Source organism: Thunnus maccoyii, chromosome 3 (assembly GCF_910596095.1).
Source record: "Thunnus maccoyii chromosome 3, fThuMac1.1, whole genome shotgun sequence".
Classification (NCBI taxonomy): Eukaryota; Metazoa; Chordata; class Actinopteri; order Scombriformes; family Scombridae; genus Thunnus; species Thunnus maccoyii.
The window spans coordinates 15,686,236-15,705,345 of record NC_056535.1 but is presented as its reverse complement, the minus strand read 5'-3'; the positions used below and the strand labels follow the sequence as shown (position 1 = coordinate 15,705,345).

The following is a 19,110-nucleotide window of genomic DNA, read 5'->3' as shown; positions in this document are numbered from 1 at the left end:
CGCCTATACCGGTCTCTAGTACACTCAAACACCTGTAAATATTCCAGAGTGTTTTATTATAATTAAAAAGCTAGCTGAAGCTTTCGAATGGCTTCATTCAGACTGTCTCTCATGTTCCCCACTGCAGCCCACTCAGAGAACAGTGCCCCCCCTCCAGATGTGACAGCTGTGGCACCTCCAGCCAGAGGCCCGCGGGTTGACCTGCCCTCCAACGCTGTGGTCCGAGGGATGAGCCGGGGGCAGAGCCGCTCGAGCATGATGGAGACTGCGGACGGTAAACTGCTACCATACAACTTTATATGTGTTTGAGTGTCTTTGCGGGAACCTGTTTCTAAATCCTTCACAAATCTATTCTCTCTTCAAATTAAGCGCCAAATTCTAACCATGGACATATAATTAATCAGACTTTACTGCTTTCTTTTCTTCTTGATCTTTTTCCACCGTGTCACATGTTTATTTGACTGGCTGATAGGAAGAGGTAATATGCAGAGTAAGGAAAACTCCTTAATGTTAATTGTCTGTAGCCTTCTGTGTTTGCTGTTGTACCCTTACTCTCCCTCCTGTTTGTAATGAATGACTCAAGAAAAACGTTGCAACTAAAACAACATCCACACAAAGAATGAATCCTCACGTTTTATCCCAAACCGAAAAAACACAACCTTCACCCCAATTCTCACCTTGTTTTCCTTGTGTTGATGCCACCTCTGTATGCTGCTTTTCATTCCCAAAATCTATTACAATCAATTCAAGATAAATAATTAAATCTTAACAAAAAAGTTTCCATCTCACATTTTATGGGATGAGGAGCAGCAGACTGTGAGATGGTAAGAAGTTTAAACAGAAGTGTTTTGTCACTATGTGCACGAGCCATGGTGTGTGTGACTGTGTGTTTGTCCTGCAACGGCACCTCTCCACCTTCATCCTGCTTGTAGGAGTTCCTGTGAGCAGCAGGGTTTCCACCAAGATCCAGCAACTTCTCAACACTCTGAAGAGGCCAAAGAGGCCCCCGCTCAGCGATTTCTTCACTGACGACTCAGAGGAGATCGTAGAAGGTGAGCTGCTTCATGAAACACCTCAACCTCCATCTTACCAATATTCCTCTTAAATTACTTCTGAATGAGCTTTCAAGGTAGATCATATGACCCCTCTGCTTAACTATATCACATACATTCTGTGTCTGCATGCTGAAGTGAATTTACACTTACAATGTGTGAAATATTTAAATGTTGCCATTTTATTATGGCTGCACTATTATACCAAATTTTTAAAAAATCTACATGACTTGTGCATTTCCTGACACTTTAATGTTACATACACCATATGACCCAAAATACATAGACAGAACAATGTTTGTGGAACATTACAGCCACATATGATTGTTGACCATCTTACTCCAAAACGATTGGCATGAATATCGCTGCTATGACAACCTTCACTCTTCTGGGAAGGCTTTCCAATAGATTTTGAAACCTGGCTGCAGGGATTTGATCCCATTCAGCCATCAGAGCATTCATGAGGTCCATCAATGATGTTACACAATATGGCCTGCGGTCAGTGTTGCAGTTCATCCCGGAAAGAAAACCAAGGCCCTCCTCAAACTCTTACCACAAAGTTGGAAGCTCTGTGTTGTTTAAAATATCATTGCATGCTGTGGTATGAAAATTTGCCTTCATTGGAACTAAGGGACAATTTAACAGGAGAGGGAGATAGAGTAGGCTTGACATTAAAGGGAAATCCATTGGAAAGGCTCAGTCCGTGAAGCGATACACAGTATAGACCAGTAGTGATGTATGGACTTGCATTTTACTCTGGACAACATTCATAATGGATCTCATTAATCTGTAACATACCCAAAACTGTTCTGTTGTCTATCTCTCACACAGTGGCCCAGCCGGACCCCAACACCCCCAAGCCGGAGGGCCGTCAGATCATCCCGGTGAAAGGGGAGCCTTTGGGAGTGGTCAGTAACTGGCCCCCAGCCCTGCAGGCTGCGTTGGCCCGTTGGGGGGCCACTCAAGGGAAGAGCCCCGCCCTCACTGCTCTTGACATCACGGGCAAACCACTTTATACGCTGACCTATGGTGAGGCACATTTACAGTGACCAGTTAGGGAGTTATTTTGTATCATACATCTGCTAAAAGTCACACACTTTCATGTGCTTTTATGTATTTATGTTCTTACTTTTATACACTTTTTGTACTGAAAGGTACATATTAATATTGCTATGTTTAGGTCTATAGGGGAAAGATGTGTGTACTCTGTGACATGAGATTTGTTTTTGGCAGTGGTAAGATGTACAACCCACCCCCACCTTACTTCTTCCTCTCTGCTCCACCGTCTGTCTGTTAGGGAAGCTGTGGAGTCGCAGTGTGAAGCTGGCGTACACCCTCCTGAACAAGCTGGGCACCAAGAATGAGCAAATCCTTAAACCTGGAGACAGGGTGAGAGCGGCGACAGAAAAGAGAAACACACACAATAAACAAATTAATTTGGTACAGAGAAATAGATTTTTGCAGTTTTTGCATGCAACCAGGTGCTGTAAGCCTTGATTTAATCTGTGTATTTACAGTGTGTGCCTCGTTGAATTGAACTTGTGCGAAGTCACCTGAACTGATTGCGGCTCCAGAAGTGATATACTGTGTCTGACCTTTGAATTATCTGTACAAGGCAGAAATAAAACACTGTAAGGAGCTTTAAGGATAATAAAGTATTACATTATTTGTAGTCACGGTAGCAGTGTGGCTCCAGGGATGGAAATGTCAGTCTGTTGAGTTTTTGAGAATTTTGTACAGACATTCATGGTGTTTAAAGGATGAATCTTCATGAGTTTGGTGATCCCCTGACTTTTCCTCTAGTGCCACCATTTCATTTTGTCCAATACTTTGATTTACAACAAAAATATCTATAAAACTAACAACACTCCCATAAACCTCAACTGCTCTTTATATACAGAGCTAATTGCCAAATATTAGCAAAACATAAGACTGTCCTAAATGGAAAGTTTAATGTCTTGTTAGGTAGCGCTGGTGTACCCCAACAATGACCCCGGGATGTTCTGGGTAGCCTTCTACGGCTGTCTCTTGGCTGAAGTTATACCTGTACCTATTGAGGTGCCACTGTCTCGTAAGGTAAGAAAACCATCACAGGAATGTGCATTTTATGAGTAAAGAAATTATATTTTTTCTGTTTAATTAAAAACCTGAGTGTGTTTTTGTGTTTGTGTGTTGGGGGGTATTTAGGACGCAGGTATCAGCCAGGTGGGGTTTCTGCTCGGCAGCTGTGGTGTCGGTCTGGCTCTGACGAGTGAGATATGTCTGAAGGGTCTACCCAAGACCCCCACAGGAGAAATACTGCAATTTAAAGGTCAGCAAGCTCTTTCCTAGATGGAGGAGTATCTGTTAAAATACTAAAAAATAAAGATCATTCAATAATTATATATTCACCTTGAGAAAAAAATTCCTCTCTCTCTTATGAAATATTGCTGAAAGTAAAACATGTAACAGCTGAGTTTCAGGTCACCTTCAGACTGTTTGTGTACAAAATTGTTATGCAGGGAGGATACAGTCTACTCTGTATTTTCATGAACATGTGACAATGAATTCCATGCATCGTTTTTCTCAAAATGGTTGTACAATGTTTTGAAATGAATCCCTTTTTGATATTCTGAAGTGTAATATAACTCTGCTTTCTTTAAATTCACTTTCACTGATGCCTTTCTCTGATAGGCTGGCCTCGTCTTAAGTGGGTGGTGACAGACTCAAAATACCTGACCAAGCCTTCTAAAGACTGGCAGCCTCACATCCCCACCGCCAACACTGACCCCGCATATATTGAGGTAACAGAGCTGCTTGTCGGTGTGTCAACTGATTTAGTTACATGTGATCTTCTTGAGAGAACATTGGATCTCAATAAAAGCAAATTGGGAACATTTAAAACAGACAGTTGTCTGCATCTTGTTTTGATCAAAGTATGAAACTGTATTGAACTGTATTGAACAAATTCATCATGCTCCCTCTCTGTTGTTGTGTTTCGTAGTACAAGGCGAGTAAAGAGGGCACAGTGGTGGGTGTGGCTGTGTCTAAAGTAGCCATGTTGACCCACTGTCAGGCGCTGACCCAGGCCTGCAACTACTGTGAGGGTGAGTGCCGTTGTCATCTTTTATCTGTCGAGTTTCCTCATTAACACAGCTGTTATAAATCTTCTTTTTTTGTGTCTCATTTTAAGGGGAAACTTTAGTGAATGTCCTGGACTTTAAAAAGGACATGGGCCTGTGGCACGGAGTTCTCACGGTGAGCGTGTGTGATTGCATGCTACACATGGATGCATACACATGAAAGCTCAATAAAGGATTTCACAAAATTGTCACATTGATTTTTAGGGCTTGTTGCCCTAATAAGTGATGAGGAAAATAAATACCAACGTCATCCATGTGTCTCTGTAATGCTTTCAAAGTGATTTTAGATAATGCTAGTTACACCAGATCACCACAGAAAAGGGGATTATATTGTCTGTGCTCTCATCACTTAATAGTTTAACTGACTGATGGTCGAAAATATAAAACCTCATGGATTCCATAATATTTTAATTTGTTTTCTTTCCATTACTCCTGTCATATAAATTATTCTTATTATACAGATTTCAGAGAGTTAAGCTCTCTTTTCTTTCTGCTCATGAATTTGGGTGATTTCTTTAAAGAGTCTTTGTTTCCTTATTTGGTATGTTTTGAAAAGAAATCCTTTTGTTTTTCTTTGCCCGCCCACACAATTTTATCTTCTTTCACTCATTTCCGTTGCTCAAATCATTCACCAGAGAGACTGTTAGTACTGGGAAGAAGGTGGTCACTCAGTAAATATTTTTGAAACATTTTCCAGAATTTAAAAACATAATTAAGTAAAACATTGTTTTTCTCATGATGGGAAAAATAACTTAATTATAGTAATAATAGTAATAATAATAATAATACACCGTATTAGCTGTTTAATCAGGTTTTGTGTGTTTGCAGGCTGTGATGAACAGGATACACACTATAAGTGTTCCCTATGCAGTGATGAAGGCTTGTCCTCTCTCCTGGGTTCAGAGGGTCCACATCCACAAAGGTAAATTACACCGGTCACTTCACTTGAGTAATGATAAGTAACGAATTACATTTATAAAACAATGTCTAACTTATTGTGGTGCAGCTCGTTTAGCTTTGGTGAAGTGCCGTGATCTGCACTGGGCCATGATGGCTCACCGGGACCAGAGAGACACCAGCCTGGCGTCATTGCGTATGCTGATTGTTGCTGATGGTGCTAACCCCTGTGAGTACTTCATATGACTTTTATAGTTTTGTAAAACAAGGTTTTCTCAAACGGCATTCATCAGATGTAATATGCTGAATCTCTAGCGCTCTTTGACGCATCCTCTCCTTTCGTTCCAGGGTCGGTGTCTTCCTGCGATGCCTTCTTGAACGTGTTCCAGTCCCACGGGTTGAAGCCTGAGGTTATCTGTCCCTGTGCCACCTCCCCTGAGGCCATGACAGTAGCTATACGCAGGTATGACACTGACCCATATTTTCCTTTTTTTACTGAATTTTTCAGCCTTGTATAGGATGAAAACCTGAAGATAGAGATCCTTCCCTTCTTCCAAGTCTCTTGCCCCACCTACCTCCCAGTTCTTCACTCAGTCCACCCTCATGTCCTTTCAATCCAAGGCCCTTGAGAGGACAGTAGCTGATGATTGATAAAAAATAACAAAGAAAAAGCACGACACACTGTTACAGTCAAGGTTGATTTTAATTTTTACTGGTCTTTCAGGGTAGATGAAGACATACTCTGTTCTATGTGGTGGCGTACATGGGTGGGCGGGCAGATGGCTAACTGTAAGAACAGATGGGATGGATGGAAACGTTCATGTTTGATCAGACTCTCCTTTTTGTAGACCGGGATTACCGGGCGCACCGCTCCCCGCCCGTGCCATTCTTTCCATGGGCGGCCTGAGCCACGGGGTCATTAGGGTCAACACCGAGGACAAGAACTCAGCCCTCACTGTGCAAGATGTGGGACATGTCATGCCTGGAGGTGAGAACAGAAAGAAACAGTCAAAATGAAGTAAAAGGATGAAAAACAAAGGACTAAGAGGTGCTTGTTGGAAAATCTGACATCCAAGATTTGAGAGTCGACTGCCAAAAAGCATTCATGAGCTATGGTGTCATGAATTCATGCCCAATAAACACACGTAGATGTTATGAAAAAGAGTATTTGAAATGTAAGGTCTGATAAGAATGATGTTTAGCAGCAAACCTTCAAATCAGATTTTGGAGCTTTCCTTGAGTGCCTGAACACACCAACAAGAACGCATTAGACAAAAAAGTGGACTAGACTGGAAGTTGATTTTCACATGTGGTATGTTTCAGAAAACAGACATAAAATGTACATTTATTCCTTTGTGTGCCTCCAGCTCTGATGTGCATTGTTAAACCAGACGGGCCTCCTCAGTTGTGTAAAACAGATGAGATAGGAGAGATAATAATCAACTCCCGTGCTGGAGGCAACATGTACTACGGCCTGCCAGGACTCACCAAAAACACCTTTGAGGTATGAAAGCAGAGTTAAACCCAGAACCTGCCTGTGCTGATACAATCTCACACAACAGTAGAGTTAATTAAGTTCTTTTTCCGTCATCCTTTCTGTCTTTGTGTCATTGTGTTCAGGTGATTCCAGTTAATGCTAATGGAGTTCCCATTGGAGAGATTCCATTTGTGCGGTCAGGACTCCTGGGGTTTGTTGGCCCAGTAAGTGAGACTGTTTCATTACAGTAGAACATCTGTGGTAACATGAGCCTTTCTGGAAACCTTCCCTTTCTGCTACTTAATAATGACCCTGCTGTGTGTCCCGTGTTCTGTACAGGGCAGCCTGATCTTCGTGGTGGGGAAGATTGAGGGGCTGCTGATGGTGAGCGGTCGGAGACACAATGCTGATGACCTGGTGGCCACTGCGCTTGCCGTGGAGCCAGTCAAGACTGTGTATCGTGGGAGGTGAGGAGGGCATCGAAATGTGGTAGTGCCTGTGCAACAAAAGCTGTGAAAGTGTTGCCACAGAAGGTGGATGGTAGTTTTAAGTGCACCAAATTCTTCTCAGTACAAAGTGTAGAAACAGGCTGAGCCCCTCTGCCATGTGCCTGCTGTGTCAAGAGGGAATCCTATTTATCACTACTGACATCTGGTGGTTTAAAGGAAACATAGCAGGCACAAAACAGTTTTTGCAGAAGGGGAAACTCAAGATGTTTTTCTGACTTTCTCACCTTCAGAATATAGCAACCCCTGCCTGCATGGTTATTATAATCATTGAGTGTTTGTTTTTGTGTCAGGATTGCTGTGTTTTCGGTGACCGTGTTCTATGATGAGAGGGTAGTGATTGTTGCGGAGCAGAGGCCAGATGCCAGCGAGGAGGACAGCTTCCAGTGGATGAGCCGAGTACTTCAGGTTAATCCCTTCCTCATCTTCTTTCAGATGTTTTTTTGTGAGGCAATTAGTATGAAACAATATGTGTTTCATGCAGTCTGCTACTACCCAACAAACCACGTTGCATTGTTTGGTTTCCTCTGCAGGCTATCGACAGTATCCACCAGGTGGGCCTCTACTGCCTGGCTCTGGTCCAAGCCAACACCTTACCTAAAACACCCCTGGGTGGCATCCACATCTCCGACACCAAGCAGTTTTTCTTAGACGGCAGCCTGCACCCCTGCAACATCCTAATGTGTCCACACACCTGTGTCACCAACCTGCCCAAACCCCGCCAGAAGCAGCCAGGTACGTGTGTGTATTAAGCTGTTTTATAATGGGATATTTGTACCTGCGGAGGAGGTTTGTTTTTACTATGCTGAACATGAAGATTGGATTAGAATTCCTCCTGAAACTGCCGTCCCTGTCCCATGTGAGAGCAAGCAAGGGTACAAAGTGTTTGTCATTAAATAAGAGCATGGTCAGAAGTTTTATATAATGTACACTCACCAGTGTCTGAATGTGGGAAATTAATATTTTTGCCACATTGGCCCTGGATTTGCAAAAGTACAGCGAATGTTACACAGTCTGCATATTTGAACACAGTAATCCAGTGAGGCAAAGTCTGTTCACCTGAATACTTCATGCAGTTTTGCTCTTTGTATTCACACTGAATTAATGTTATTTTCCTGTGAGGTAAAAATTGAAGTCATGGTGGATTCTGACAGGATTATAATTGAGGTGACAGGTATTAAGGTTTCCTCGGTTTAATCATGTGAATCTGTATTTACGAACATTGATATCTGTCTTCCGCCCGGTCTTCCTCTCTTCCTCTTTTAATCTGTTCCTCCTTTCTTCTTATCTTTTCTATGTGTTTCTCACATTCTTTTTCTTTTCCTTTTCTTTTTGTAGTTGGTGTAGGTCCAGCATCCGTGATGGTGGGCAACTTGGTGGCCGGGAAGAGGATTGCCCAGGCTGCAGGCAGGGACCTCGGCATGATTGAAGACCAGGATCTCGTCCGGAAGGTAGTTTGACCATGATCACTCCAGCTTTTAACTAGCCTCTAACTCTCAATTGGATAACTTTTTAACCACATTTCCATCTTCGGAAGAGCCACATGCATGTCTTTCAGGAACAGCAGGAAACTTGACCAGTATAAATGCTCAAAATGTGTTATGATGGTAAATAGTTAGGTTTGAAGACTCTCTGCTGCCAGTGTAACAGTGGCCTAAACTCAGATAGAGTTCCGTTTTTTAGAGATGTAAAAAAAAAAAATCTGGACTCTTCTCTCTTTCTGCTCTCGTCTCTCTCTGGATGTAGCTCTGTATGTGGCCCACTGTGATGGTAAGAATTATGGCCCCCTCTGGCATCTCCCCCACACCTGTGTTTATTCTTGTCATACTTTAATTTATAGTGTATTGTGGTTTTATTTTGTGTGCTTGTCTTAATTTGTGACACAAGCAAAAATTTGCATGCTTGATTGTTTTTTATCTGTGTTACCAGATATGCACGTTCTTGTTTCATTGCAGATGTACCTTTCACTTCCTAAATTATTGTTCATTATTTTAAGAGCTGGATTGGCTCACAGTATGTGTTATAAATTGCTTGCACATCGGCAAGTGATAATTTATGCCAGACAGCTGTCTACTGAGGTTTGCCGTCTCTGAGCAGCACTTTATTTAGTTTTATTAAGGGTAGTTCAGTTCTTCCATCAGCACAAAAACCCCTCCTTATAAATGCCCTCCATGCTTGGTTGTGTTTGTAATAAAGTATTAAGTTTCAGTAAAGCACACCCACAAAGCACACCTAATTATATATATTTTTTATTCCAGCATCAGTATTTAACGGAGGCTCTACAGTGGAGGGCACAGACAGACCCAGACCATGTCCTCTATGTGCTTCTTAATGCCAAGGTACCACATTGATCTGTCCATAAGTCAATTTAACTGTGACGCACAAGTACAATGTCAAAATATTTCCACACGAATTACACCTTGTGATTCTGGTGACCTTAGACAGTATCTCTCACTCTCATTCCTTCCTGTCCTTCAGGGTGTGGCAGTGGGCACAGCGACCTGCGTCCAGCTTCACAAGCGTGCAGAGAAGATAGCCGCAGCGCTCAACGAGAAAGGCAGCATTAACACTGGAGAGAATGTAGTGCTGCTTTATCCTCCCGGTAGGTTCTGCCTCTGGCTTCCTGTCTGTGTCACATTGAGATCAATAATTGTGAAACGTGGATGGTTTTCTCTCTTTTTTTTACGCTACTTGTGTCCTCCATCTCTGTCTCAGGTATTGATTTGATTGCTGCCTTTTACGGCTGTCTCTACGCTGGATGCGTTCCTGTAAACGTCAGACCTCCGCACCCTCAGAACCTGGCAGCCACTCTGCCTACTGTCCGCATGATTATTGATGTAAGTGTACGGGTGTGCTCTTCTGCACATGTCCAATTATGCATTTTCATGAGTGTGGGACATTTATAGTGATCTGGCCACCTACAAGAACTTACTCCTCATTTTATTATTGAGCAACATTATTATTATCATTATTTTCAACTGGGTTGGACCTCCAAAGTTCCAGTACATTATTTCTAAGGCCATCTTGCATACACTGTATGTGTGTCCTGGGTTATGTCATATTGGGAAGATAATTTATGTTGAGTTTATGAGTGTTTAGGACTGTTTTTGTCACTCATTTTTTGTGTTGTGTCTCCAGGTCAGTAAAGCAGCGTGTATCCTCACGACTCAAAATCTCATGCGGATTCTGCGCTCCAAAGAAGCTGCTGCATCTGTAAACATTAAAACATGGCCAACAATCATTGACACGGGTAAGATACCAAAAAATTCTCAATACACGCCATGAGGGAATATTGCATGAAGATACTGGATACCCCTTATTATAGTTTATCAACAGGATTTTTAATACTTTTTTTCTCAAGAACATTGGCAGAATGTCAAATTCTTGTAATACCGAGCTGTATGTGCAGTTATTTGTAATTTTAAAAAGTGACTGTAGTCTAAATTAGGAATATAAACATTGATTACAATAGTTATTTTAGGACAATAAAATAAGCTTCAGTAGTGGGCAGTAGTAATTATAGTGAGTGTATATTTGATAGTGTATAAAAAGCACAGTTCTGTCAGGAACACTCGTGAGTTATTACAGGCTGCTTACTGTGAGTTTGCAGCATGAACAACAAACAGGAAGTGGGACATTTCTCTGCAATGCTTTCTCCGGTTATTATCAAAATTGCTCAGTGGCTTGGCAAAGTTGTGGGTAGACAAGAATTTAAATGAGTTGCATAACCAATAAATATTCTGTAAACAATAATTGGCAGTATCAGGCACATTTAGAAATGATTAATTTTTGTTGTGTCATTATTGCTTAATATAATTTTCTCTTCTTTCTAAAACACGACTGTTTTTATTTGCAGATGACCTTCCTCGCCGCCGGCCTCCACAGATCTATAAGCCGCCCACAGCAGAGATGATAGCTTATCTGGACTTCAGTGTTTCCACTACAGGCATGCTCACTGGGGTCAAGGTGAGACACACAAGCTTCACTTTCAAATACTCTGCTGTGATGCTCTCCCTTCATCCCAATTCAATATCCACATACTATAACATATCCAGCTGCAGAGTTCTTACATGTCTTTCACCGTCTCCCTCATTCACTTAGCTTCCACACCTTTAAGAATATGAGTATTGTTACAGTGAAGGGATCCTTGCATTTATGGAAGTATTTTTATTTTCTGTGTGTAATTGGCTAAACATACATATTGTACCATCTAACATATTTCCATTGTAGGTACAGTAGAAAATTATACAACAATCTGAAACACTGGTGGTGACTGTCAGGTTGTTTTTGTCAGTCCCCCAGAATCATGAGTGCATGAAGCCAGATTACATCTTGCAAAACCGATTAAGTCTGGAAAACATTCAATGAGAATCAATTAATCCGCATAGATATGCGCTGGGCCTGTTACCCTTTGAGAGGTTTAGGTAATAGCAAAACATGTGCTTCTGCAAACTGTAAAATCCTATGAACAAGTCTCTAGTTTTGTATATATTTACATACATTTTTGTGAGAATGTTTTCAGCCACCATGTTTCACCAAAAAACAGTAAATGACTGCCAATGACTTCCCAGCGAGTGGCGTAATCAGTCAGTCAGGAGCCGAAAAAATAATGGAGAGAACACTCATTCATCTATTGTACAGTCTACCTGAAATGACCTGTGTCCCAAGTAAAAGCCAGTTGACCCTTTCCACACCACAGAGTGAGGTAACAGAATCACAGATCAGAATCAGATCAGAATCAGGCCAGTGGCATTTTTGTACAGCCACCATTATATGAAGATATACTGTAAGTTTTCCCATCGATGTTCTAATGTATCGCCCTGTTTGTGTCAGATCTCTCATGCAGCGGTCAGTGCACTTTGTCGCTCTATAAAGCTGCAGTGTGAACTGTACTCCTCTCGCCAAATAGCCATCTGCCTGGATCCTTACTGTGGTCTGGGCTTTGTCTTGTGGTGCCTCGCAAGGTACAGTGAACCGTCACCTACAGTACAGTTTCGGTTTTGGTCTCTAATGTTTCTTCTCCATTCATACACTTCTTCTTTATGTCTTGTCTTACAGTGTTTACTCAGGTCACCAGTCCATCCTGATTCCTCCCTTCGAGTTGGAAAGCTGCTTGTCTCTGTGGCTGAGCACGCTCAGTCAGTACCGCATCAGAGACACCTTCTGTTCCTACTCTGTCATGGAGCTCTGCACTAAAGGATTGGGCACGCAGACAGAGTTACTCAAGGTGGGGGTTGCATATATAGAGAGAAAATTATGAATCATGACAGATACAAAATCTGCTCATGGTTTCAGTCACTCACTGTGTGTGTGTGTGTTTGTGTGTTTTAGGCCCGTGGTGTGAACCTGTCATGTGTGCGGAGCTGTGTCGTGATAGCAGAGGAACGCCCTCGCCTGGCCCTCTCACACTCCTTCTCCAAGCTGTTTAAGGACGTGGGGCTGTCATCCAGAGCCGTCAGCACTGCTTTTGGCTCCAGAGTTAACCTGGCCATCTGCCTGCAGGTACACCAACCCACTTGACCTGGACTCACATTCAGTACAATTATACTGTGAATAATTCCTAGAGTGAAAACCAGTGGGACCTGTATGTACCTGTTCTTTGTGTCTCACAGGGCACCACTGGTCCTGATCCCTGTACAGTGTATGTGGACATGAAGTCCCTCCGCCATGACAGGTGAGAATATGTTATTTCAACTAGTGGGACTCCAAAGCCTTTGCAAAGTCTTGAGTGTCATAATTTAAGCTTTCTAAATTCAAGACCTTGAATTGTATTATGTCAGAGTTTAGGTCTTAGCTGATGTTGTAGACTGATGTGCCTGCAGTGTTTGAAGTCTACTTTGTGACATCATGTATCAACCCAATAATGCTTAGCAGATAGATTTTGTTTTTTTACTCTTCATTATAATTTTGTGGAGCGTCTTTTCCATAAAACAGTCTCATATTTAATTTAACTAAAAGCTAAGAATCTGATTCAATTTAGTCTTTTTTTAATTTAAATTTTTTTTAATTTAAACCTTACATACTCAGTGAGAAGAGAAAACAACTTCCACATAAATCTCATAAGCTTGGGTATAGAAACGGATGGATGGATAATCCTCATTAGGGAAAAACATTGCATGGTCAACTTTTGCTTTGACTTGGTTAATTACAACATGATAATATATTTATAAAAATACAATAGGTAAATTGGTAAAGTCCTGTGCTTTTTCCATCGTTCTTGGTGTTCATACAGTCCATCAGCCTTTGTCAAGACTAACGCAGGAATTAAATGTCTGACACTAAGATATATTAAAAAATTAAGAACTAAAGATCAAGAAAATGGACAACTTAAAAAGTATCATAGACAACGGTAGTATTGCATGGTACAAGTTTTAATTATGAATGATTGTACATGTATGCTTATGTGTGTTTGTGTTGCTGGCCATTTCAGAGTGAGGCTGGTGGAGAGAGGAGCACCTCAGAGTCTTCCCCTAATGGAGTCTGGCAAGGTGAGATATTCCAAATGTACTCCAGTGATGTAAATTCAGTTAATGAATTGTTTAGTTAAAGTTGTGCATGTTGACGTTTGCCCCAGTGCCTCTACATTACTTTCATTTTCAGATACTGCCGGGTGTTCGAGTGATAATTGTGAATCCAGAGACCCGAGGCCCGCTCGGCGATTCTCATCTTGGAGAGGTGAGAGGGAGCCATGAACAGGCAGTATCGTCACAAAACCAAGTGTAAAATGTTCCTCAGTTTGAAACCAGCTGTGAACCAGTGTATGCTTCTCTCTCTCAGGTCTGGGTGAACAGCCCTCACAATGCCAGTGGCTACTACACCATCTATGGAGAGGAGAGTCTCCAGGCCGACCACTTCAACACCAAGCTCAGCTTCGGAGACCCGCAGACCTTATGGGCCAGGACCGGATACTTGGGTTTTGTGAAGAGGACCGAGCTGTTGGACGCCAGTGGTGGTAAACAGACCCTTACAGAACTAAGAAAATAGATTTTATTGGGAAAGTCAAGCCTTGATGAATTTATTATCAGCTAGATTATAGATGATAAACAGCCTTATACTGAATGTTACAATGAATGAAACCTTCAAATGTATCAGACTGAAATACTGTAAGCACATGTCTAGCCTTCTCACACTTTGTCTACTTACCTCTCTGGGTTGATTATGTTCCCTGTGTCTCTGTGCTCAGATCGACATGATGCTCTCTTTGTGGTGGGCTCCCTGGATGAGACCCTGGAGCTAAGAGGGCTGCGCTACCACCCCATTGACATTGAAACCTCAGTGTCCCGGGCTCACCGCAGTATTGCTGAGAGGTGAGAATGCTTTGATATACATTATGCACAACATTTAGTTTTCTGAAACACATTTTCTGAAACTAAATGTTGACTGGTAAAATCCACCACGTTAATGCTTCTCCATATGGTTAAAGTCCCCCTTCACTCAAAAATGTGTTTTCCTTGTTGCAATCTTGGAATCTATCGTCCATCTGTCTGACATTCATTGTAGTGAGCGGATATCCGGATAATGAATAACGGATATCCGGGCCAAGACTTCCTCTTCTGTGCGCTGGTCATTGCTTACAGTGTGATTAGCAACTTGAGACAGCCCAGACGACATTTCAGCTAATCTCTATAAGCAGATACATGCATATGAATGTAGATAAATTAAAAACAAGCTAATAAAAAGCTAAACTGTCATCAGATGATAGCCGATGGGTTCTGAGATTGCATTTCAGCCAATGTGTTCCACCTCTTTTGCACAGACTCTTTACCTGCATGCAACCAAAGTCTGCTCAAATGTGATTGGTTAAAACTACTTGGACTACAACCGGACCATAAACGGAAACCAGAACACCTCTGGTACCAAAATCTTGTCCCGTTGCCTACAGAGATTATACTTACTGCTCTCTTGGATATTTGAACTTCACTGTGCAAAATGATGTATGTGCAGAGTTTGTCAGTAAAAGTCTGTTTCACAGATGAGGGAAACTGAAAGATGTGTAAATGATAATACCTGTGTAATGTGATACCTTTTACTGAACTCAAATTAAGTAACCACATACTGAAGTAATGGAGAATCATCTTAACATTGATTTTTGGTTAAATGTCATACCTTATTCTTGACCCTTGCAGTGCTGTGTTTACGTGGACCAACCTGCTGGTGGTGGTGTCGGAGTTGTGTGGTTCAGAGCAGGATGCACTGGACCTGGTGCCTCTGATAACCAACGTAGTCCTGGAGGAGCACCACCTCATTGTGGGTGTGGTGGTCATTGTGGACCCTGGCGTTATACCCATCAACTCCAGGGGAGAGAAGCAACGCATGCATCTTCGGGACTCTTTCCTCGCTGACCAGCTGGATCCCATCTATGTTGCTTACAATATGTGAGGGGCTGTGGTGGTCTGGGCTTGTTATGCCATTATCCACAGTCTGGATGCTTTTGCACCATCATCCCGGCTCTCTATTCTGCTACTGGCTTAGCAAATGGTGCAAGGCAAAAAGCATGTACTGCCGCCCAGCCCTGTGTGACACCAGCATATCTTGGCCACTGCATGTCTGTGACTGGACCTGCCATGTTCTGGAGCTGTTCACTGTGTTTTATAGATAGATTTTTGCAAATGGGACCTGCCAGGATGGTTCTGCTGCAAACAGCAAAGAAAAAAAAAAGTCCTTGTTGCACTTTTTGGGGAAAGGGCGAAGCGACACATAAAACAGGACCACTTTTGAAATCAATTCTATATTAATGTCTGTGAAAATACATTTTCTTATTATGTACTTACCACAAACCTATTTTCCCTTTTGTGTCTACACTGATTCCAAGAGCTACTACACTTAAATCAACAACTTGAAATATTTTTTACATGCAGCTTTCAAACAGACGCACACAAATGCATGTGCCGAGCCCTTGTCATTTCTCACAAACATGGATAAAAAAAAAAAAATAGAGGGCATGAGACAGCGAAACGTGAAACTAGTAGTGAGTCTCAGTCTGTGTGCATTATTTAGATAGCTTATATTGTCCCATGATATTGAAGCCAAATAGATTTTCACAACTTTGTTGCCCTAATATACTGTATTTCCTGCCTTATAAAACTTCAGCCATACATTCCTATCTTAAATTTTAATTAATCTGTTGTTAATGGCTGTTTATTTTCCTTTGGCTTTGATTAGTAGTGGAAATCCTGACAGACAGATATCCAAAGGGATCAAAATAAAAGAGGAAAGAGGCCATATTCTGTACTGTACCTACAAAGGCCTCTTTGTATTTTAGATACTGTATGTTACTGTATAGATATTTTTAATTGTATAAATGTATAAATGCTTGATTCATCTCTCTCAGTTGATGGTTTATGGAGAGTTAACCAAGCTGGGAGATGATAACAGTAGCAGAGAGAGGATTGTATATAAGATTTAACAGCTTTGACAGTACTTTTGAAGTGGAATATTAGTTGTATAATGGAGGGTAAAGATGAATAACTATTAATCATTGTTAATCAGGATAGATATAATGTTGCACTTTCTCAAAAAAAAGTCTATTTTATTATAACAGTGAGGCATTATAACTAACGTTTCAGGATTATATTTTATTCTGAGGAATCTCGTTTGAGGAGTTAATGCCAGGAACGTTTCCCGAAGGCCATAAAAACATTTAAAAAATGTGTGAGGAGAAGACTAAAACCAATATCATGACTGTTTTCAGGCTACCAGGTTATTTTGTAAAAATGTTTAAAAAAAAACAAGGTCCATGACTGTTCATCTAATTTTTATTGCCATTGTACTTTGTATTGCACAGTCATATCCCCTCTCAGTTCTGTACTGCGTAATAGAGCAAGTGTTTGAGAGTTGGCCCTTTCCTTTTTCCTCTCCACACTCAAAGTTGATTTTAAATGTATTTTGTCTTTGTGGAACTTTGTAAAAAAAAAAAAATTACTTTAAATTCCAACAAAGTTGTTGTTGGTAAGTCTGTAGTCCATAGCGGCAAGTCATCATGTATCTGGATTATGTTCTGTGTTCAGTCACTGGATTTATAAGCACTTGTGGATGCGGTGGCAAAGCTGAGCCACATCTGAAACACCCTTGATTGGCAAAGTACTTGTAAGAAAATAGAAAAAAAATTAGAAAAAATTTGCATCAACATGTATTTGCAAATTGTATTTGGTTTCCTGCAATTTTGTGCTTTTCTTGTGCTCCTTGCCATAATTTATAGGTTCTTTGTACTGGATTATATTGTATTTCAGTGATGAACCCTTACTGTCAACATGTAAATAATTTTTTGTCATTTTTAGACTTTTGCAATCGTAGATCTGTCCCATTACAACATTCAGTCATGCCAAACACAAAGTTAGAGGGATGTTTAATCATTTCCTCGTAAAGAGGAATATTACCTATTGAATTACTGCACTTTGCACTGGTGGTACCTACAGCAGGACCTGCGGGGACTCAACATTTGAGTGATTGATTTATTTATCCCCATTTCATGTTTCATTAAATGTGTTCATAACTTAAGAAATATAACGCTTGACATTTGGTTTCGCCCAGTTATTAAGTCCAACTAGAAAAAAGACAAATAGCACTGCATCTTAGTTTTAACATTGCGTCCAATTTTTGCAGCAGAATGTTTGCATGACTCAGCCGAGCACAAGAAGAAATCAGCTTGAGACACATCTCATCATGAGGCACAAGTGGGAGAGTGATACACAGCGTATGTATGAAATTGCATATTCAGGGAACAAAACTCATATTAACACAGGGATGGACCAAGTGGTCCCTTGGTGCAATCTGTGAATAATACCCACAAAATGTAGACGTTTGTCCAAATGAATTTCCTTGTAATTAAGGCAGACCCTGCAAATCTAATGAGCAGAAAGAGGCATTACTAACAACCATCTACCATCTACCTGCTTTGCTGGGAAGTCAACAAGGGCTTCCTTTGGTTTCTGCTCTTTTTCTCCGTCAGAGTTCTAACACTATGCAATCCCAATGACAGTGCAATTTAATTTCAAAGCTTGTACAGTCTGGTGAAATATACATGATGCTTATACATTTTGTAATAACTATGAACAGGAGACTGATGAAATTTAACCAGTAGTGTACTTAAGACTGTATTCATCTCTCTTCAGTTGTTCTATCGATATTTTGTGTATGCACTCTTGATATGTTGTATATTAATTATTTGGTGAATTCTAAACTGGTCCATGAGGGCGTGATCCACTGATGAATCTTTAATGCTAGGGAGACATTTTAACTCATATAGTTAAGAAATCAAGGTGATACACTCCTTCCCATTTTTCTCACTTATTTTCTATTTTGGTTTGTTGTACTTTGTTTTATACTTTATGTAAAAGTAATACGGAATAAACAAAAGCATTTAATCATTTCAGGTGTCTTAATATTCATGAGTTTAGCGATGATGCCTCATAGTGTGTCAGGATAAAGTTTGTCAGTTGTAGCCATATAACATGTCTGTTTCAACACAGTGTTTCATTTTCAGGTTGGTGTGTTCGAGGTCTTGTACAGGATGTTTCCCAAGATTCAACAGCACATAATTCTGACATTGCCAACAGCCAGTTTAGATATAAAAGGGGGTTGATAAGTTTTGTAATTTCAAATTATTCTTTGTTGTCATCGTTATGTAACTGGCAGTGATGGAAAATGGTCAGGACAACTTTTTTTGTTGTCTTTTTGCAAAATAGGCAAATTCAAATTAACATCAAAGACTTCCTCTGCTGGCTCAATTAAACTTGGCCGACATTTCTGAACCAAGCTTTTGTGTATTGAACCAGAGGAAGCTCTGAGACCACTGTGTATGGCTTGCCAAAAAGGCCAGAATTTTGTAAAGTAATACTGTAAAACTAATTCAGACAGGCAGCCCAACTTCAGGGCTTCAAATGTTTAAAATTTGATTTGATTTATTTTCATACTATTCTGAAATTAATGGGATCCAAAGGCTACCTGGAAGCTGGGAAACATCCTTTGGAATTTTAAAACACTACATCAGGATTTGGAATAGGATTATCACTAACCATGCATGACATGAATGTAGTAAATGAGTTAAAACATCAGCA

The 19,110-nt window shown here is 40.9% G+C and overlaps 1 protein-coding gene across 1 annotated transcript in view; it reads left to right on the top strand.

Annotated features, from left to right (window-relative positions):
* dip2bb (disco-interacting protein 2 homolog Bb) overlaps positions 1–18,471 on the top strand; it is a 40,402-nt gene extending 21,931 nt beyond the window's left edge. The window contains exons 6-38 of the mRNA XM_042406594.1: positions 128–274; positions 933–1,052; positions 1,884–2,081; positions 2,350–2,441; positions 3,018–3,128; positions 3,240–3,363; positions 3,726–3,835; positions 4,036–4,138; positions 4,225–4,289; positions 5,003–5,096; positions 5,181–5,300; positions 5,420–5,534; positions 5,920–6,059; positions 6,439–6,575; positions 6,692–6,772; positions 6,888–7,015; positions 7,348–7,462; positions 7,588–7,789; positions 8,393–8,505; positions 9,313–9,393; positions 9,533–9,656; positions 9,770–9,891; positions 10,193–10,304; positions 10,911–11,020; positions 11,888–12,018; positions 12,113–12,281; positions 12,386–12,556; positions 12,667–12,728; positions 13,485–13,542; positions 13,655–13,729; positions 13,832–14,006; positions 14,238–14,361; positions 15,181–18,471. Coding sequence (XP_042262528.1) covers positions 128–274; positions 933–1,052; positions 1,884–2,081; positions 2,350–2,441; positions 3,018–3,128; positions 3,240–3,363; positions 3,726–3,835; positions 4,036–4,138; positions 4,225–4,289; positions 5,003–5,096; positions 5,181–5,300; positions 5,420–5,534; positions 5,920–6,059; positions 6,439–6,575; positions 6,692–6,772; positions 6,888–7,015; positions 7,348–7,462; positions 7,588–7,789; positions 8,393–8,505; positions 9,313–9,393; positions 9,533–9,656; positions 9,770–9,891; positions 10,193–10,304; positions 10,911–11,020; positions 11,888–12,018; positions 12,113–12,281; positions 12,386–12,556; positions 12,667–12,728; positions 13,485–13,542; positions 13,655–13,729; positions 13,832–14,006; positions 14,238–14,361; positions 15,181–15,433 — 4,082 coding nt within the window. The 3' untranslated portion in view covers positions 15,434–18,471. The remainder of the gene's footprint in view (positions 1–127; positions 275–932; positions 1,053–1,883; positions 2,082–2,349; positions 2,442–3,017; positions 3,129–3,239; positions 3,364–3,725; positions 3,836–4,035; positions 4,139–4,224; positions 4,290–5,002; positions 5,097–5,180; positions 5,301–5,419; positions 5,535–5,919; positions 6,060–6,438; positions 6,576–6,691; positions 6,773–6,887; positions 7,016–7,347; positions 7,463–7,587; positions 7,790–8,392; positions 8,506–9,312; positions 9,394–9,532; positions 9,657–9,769; positions 9,892–10,192; positions 10,305–10,910; positions 11,021–11,887; positions 12,019–12,112; positions 12,282–12,385; positions 12,557–12,666; positions 12,729–13,484; positions 13,543–13,654; positions 13,730–13,831; positions 14,007–14,237; positions 14,362–15,180) is intronic.
* Positions 18,472–19,110: the final 639 nt, after the last annotated feature.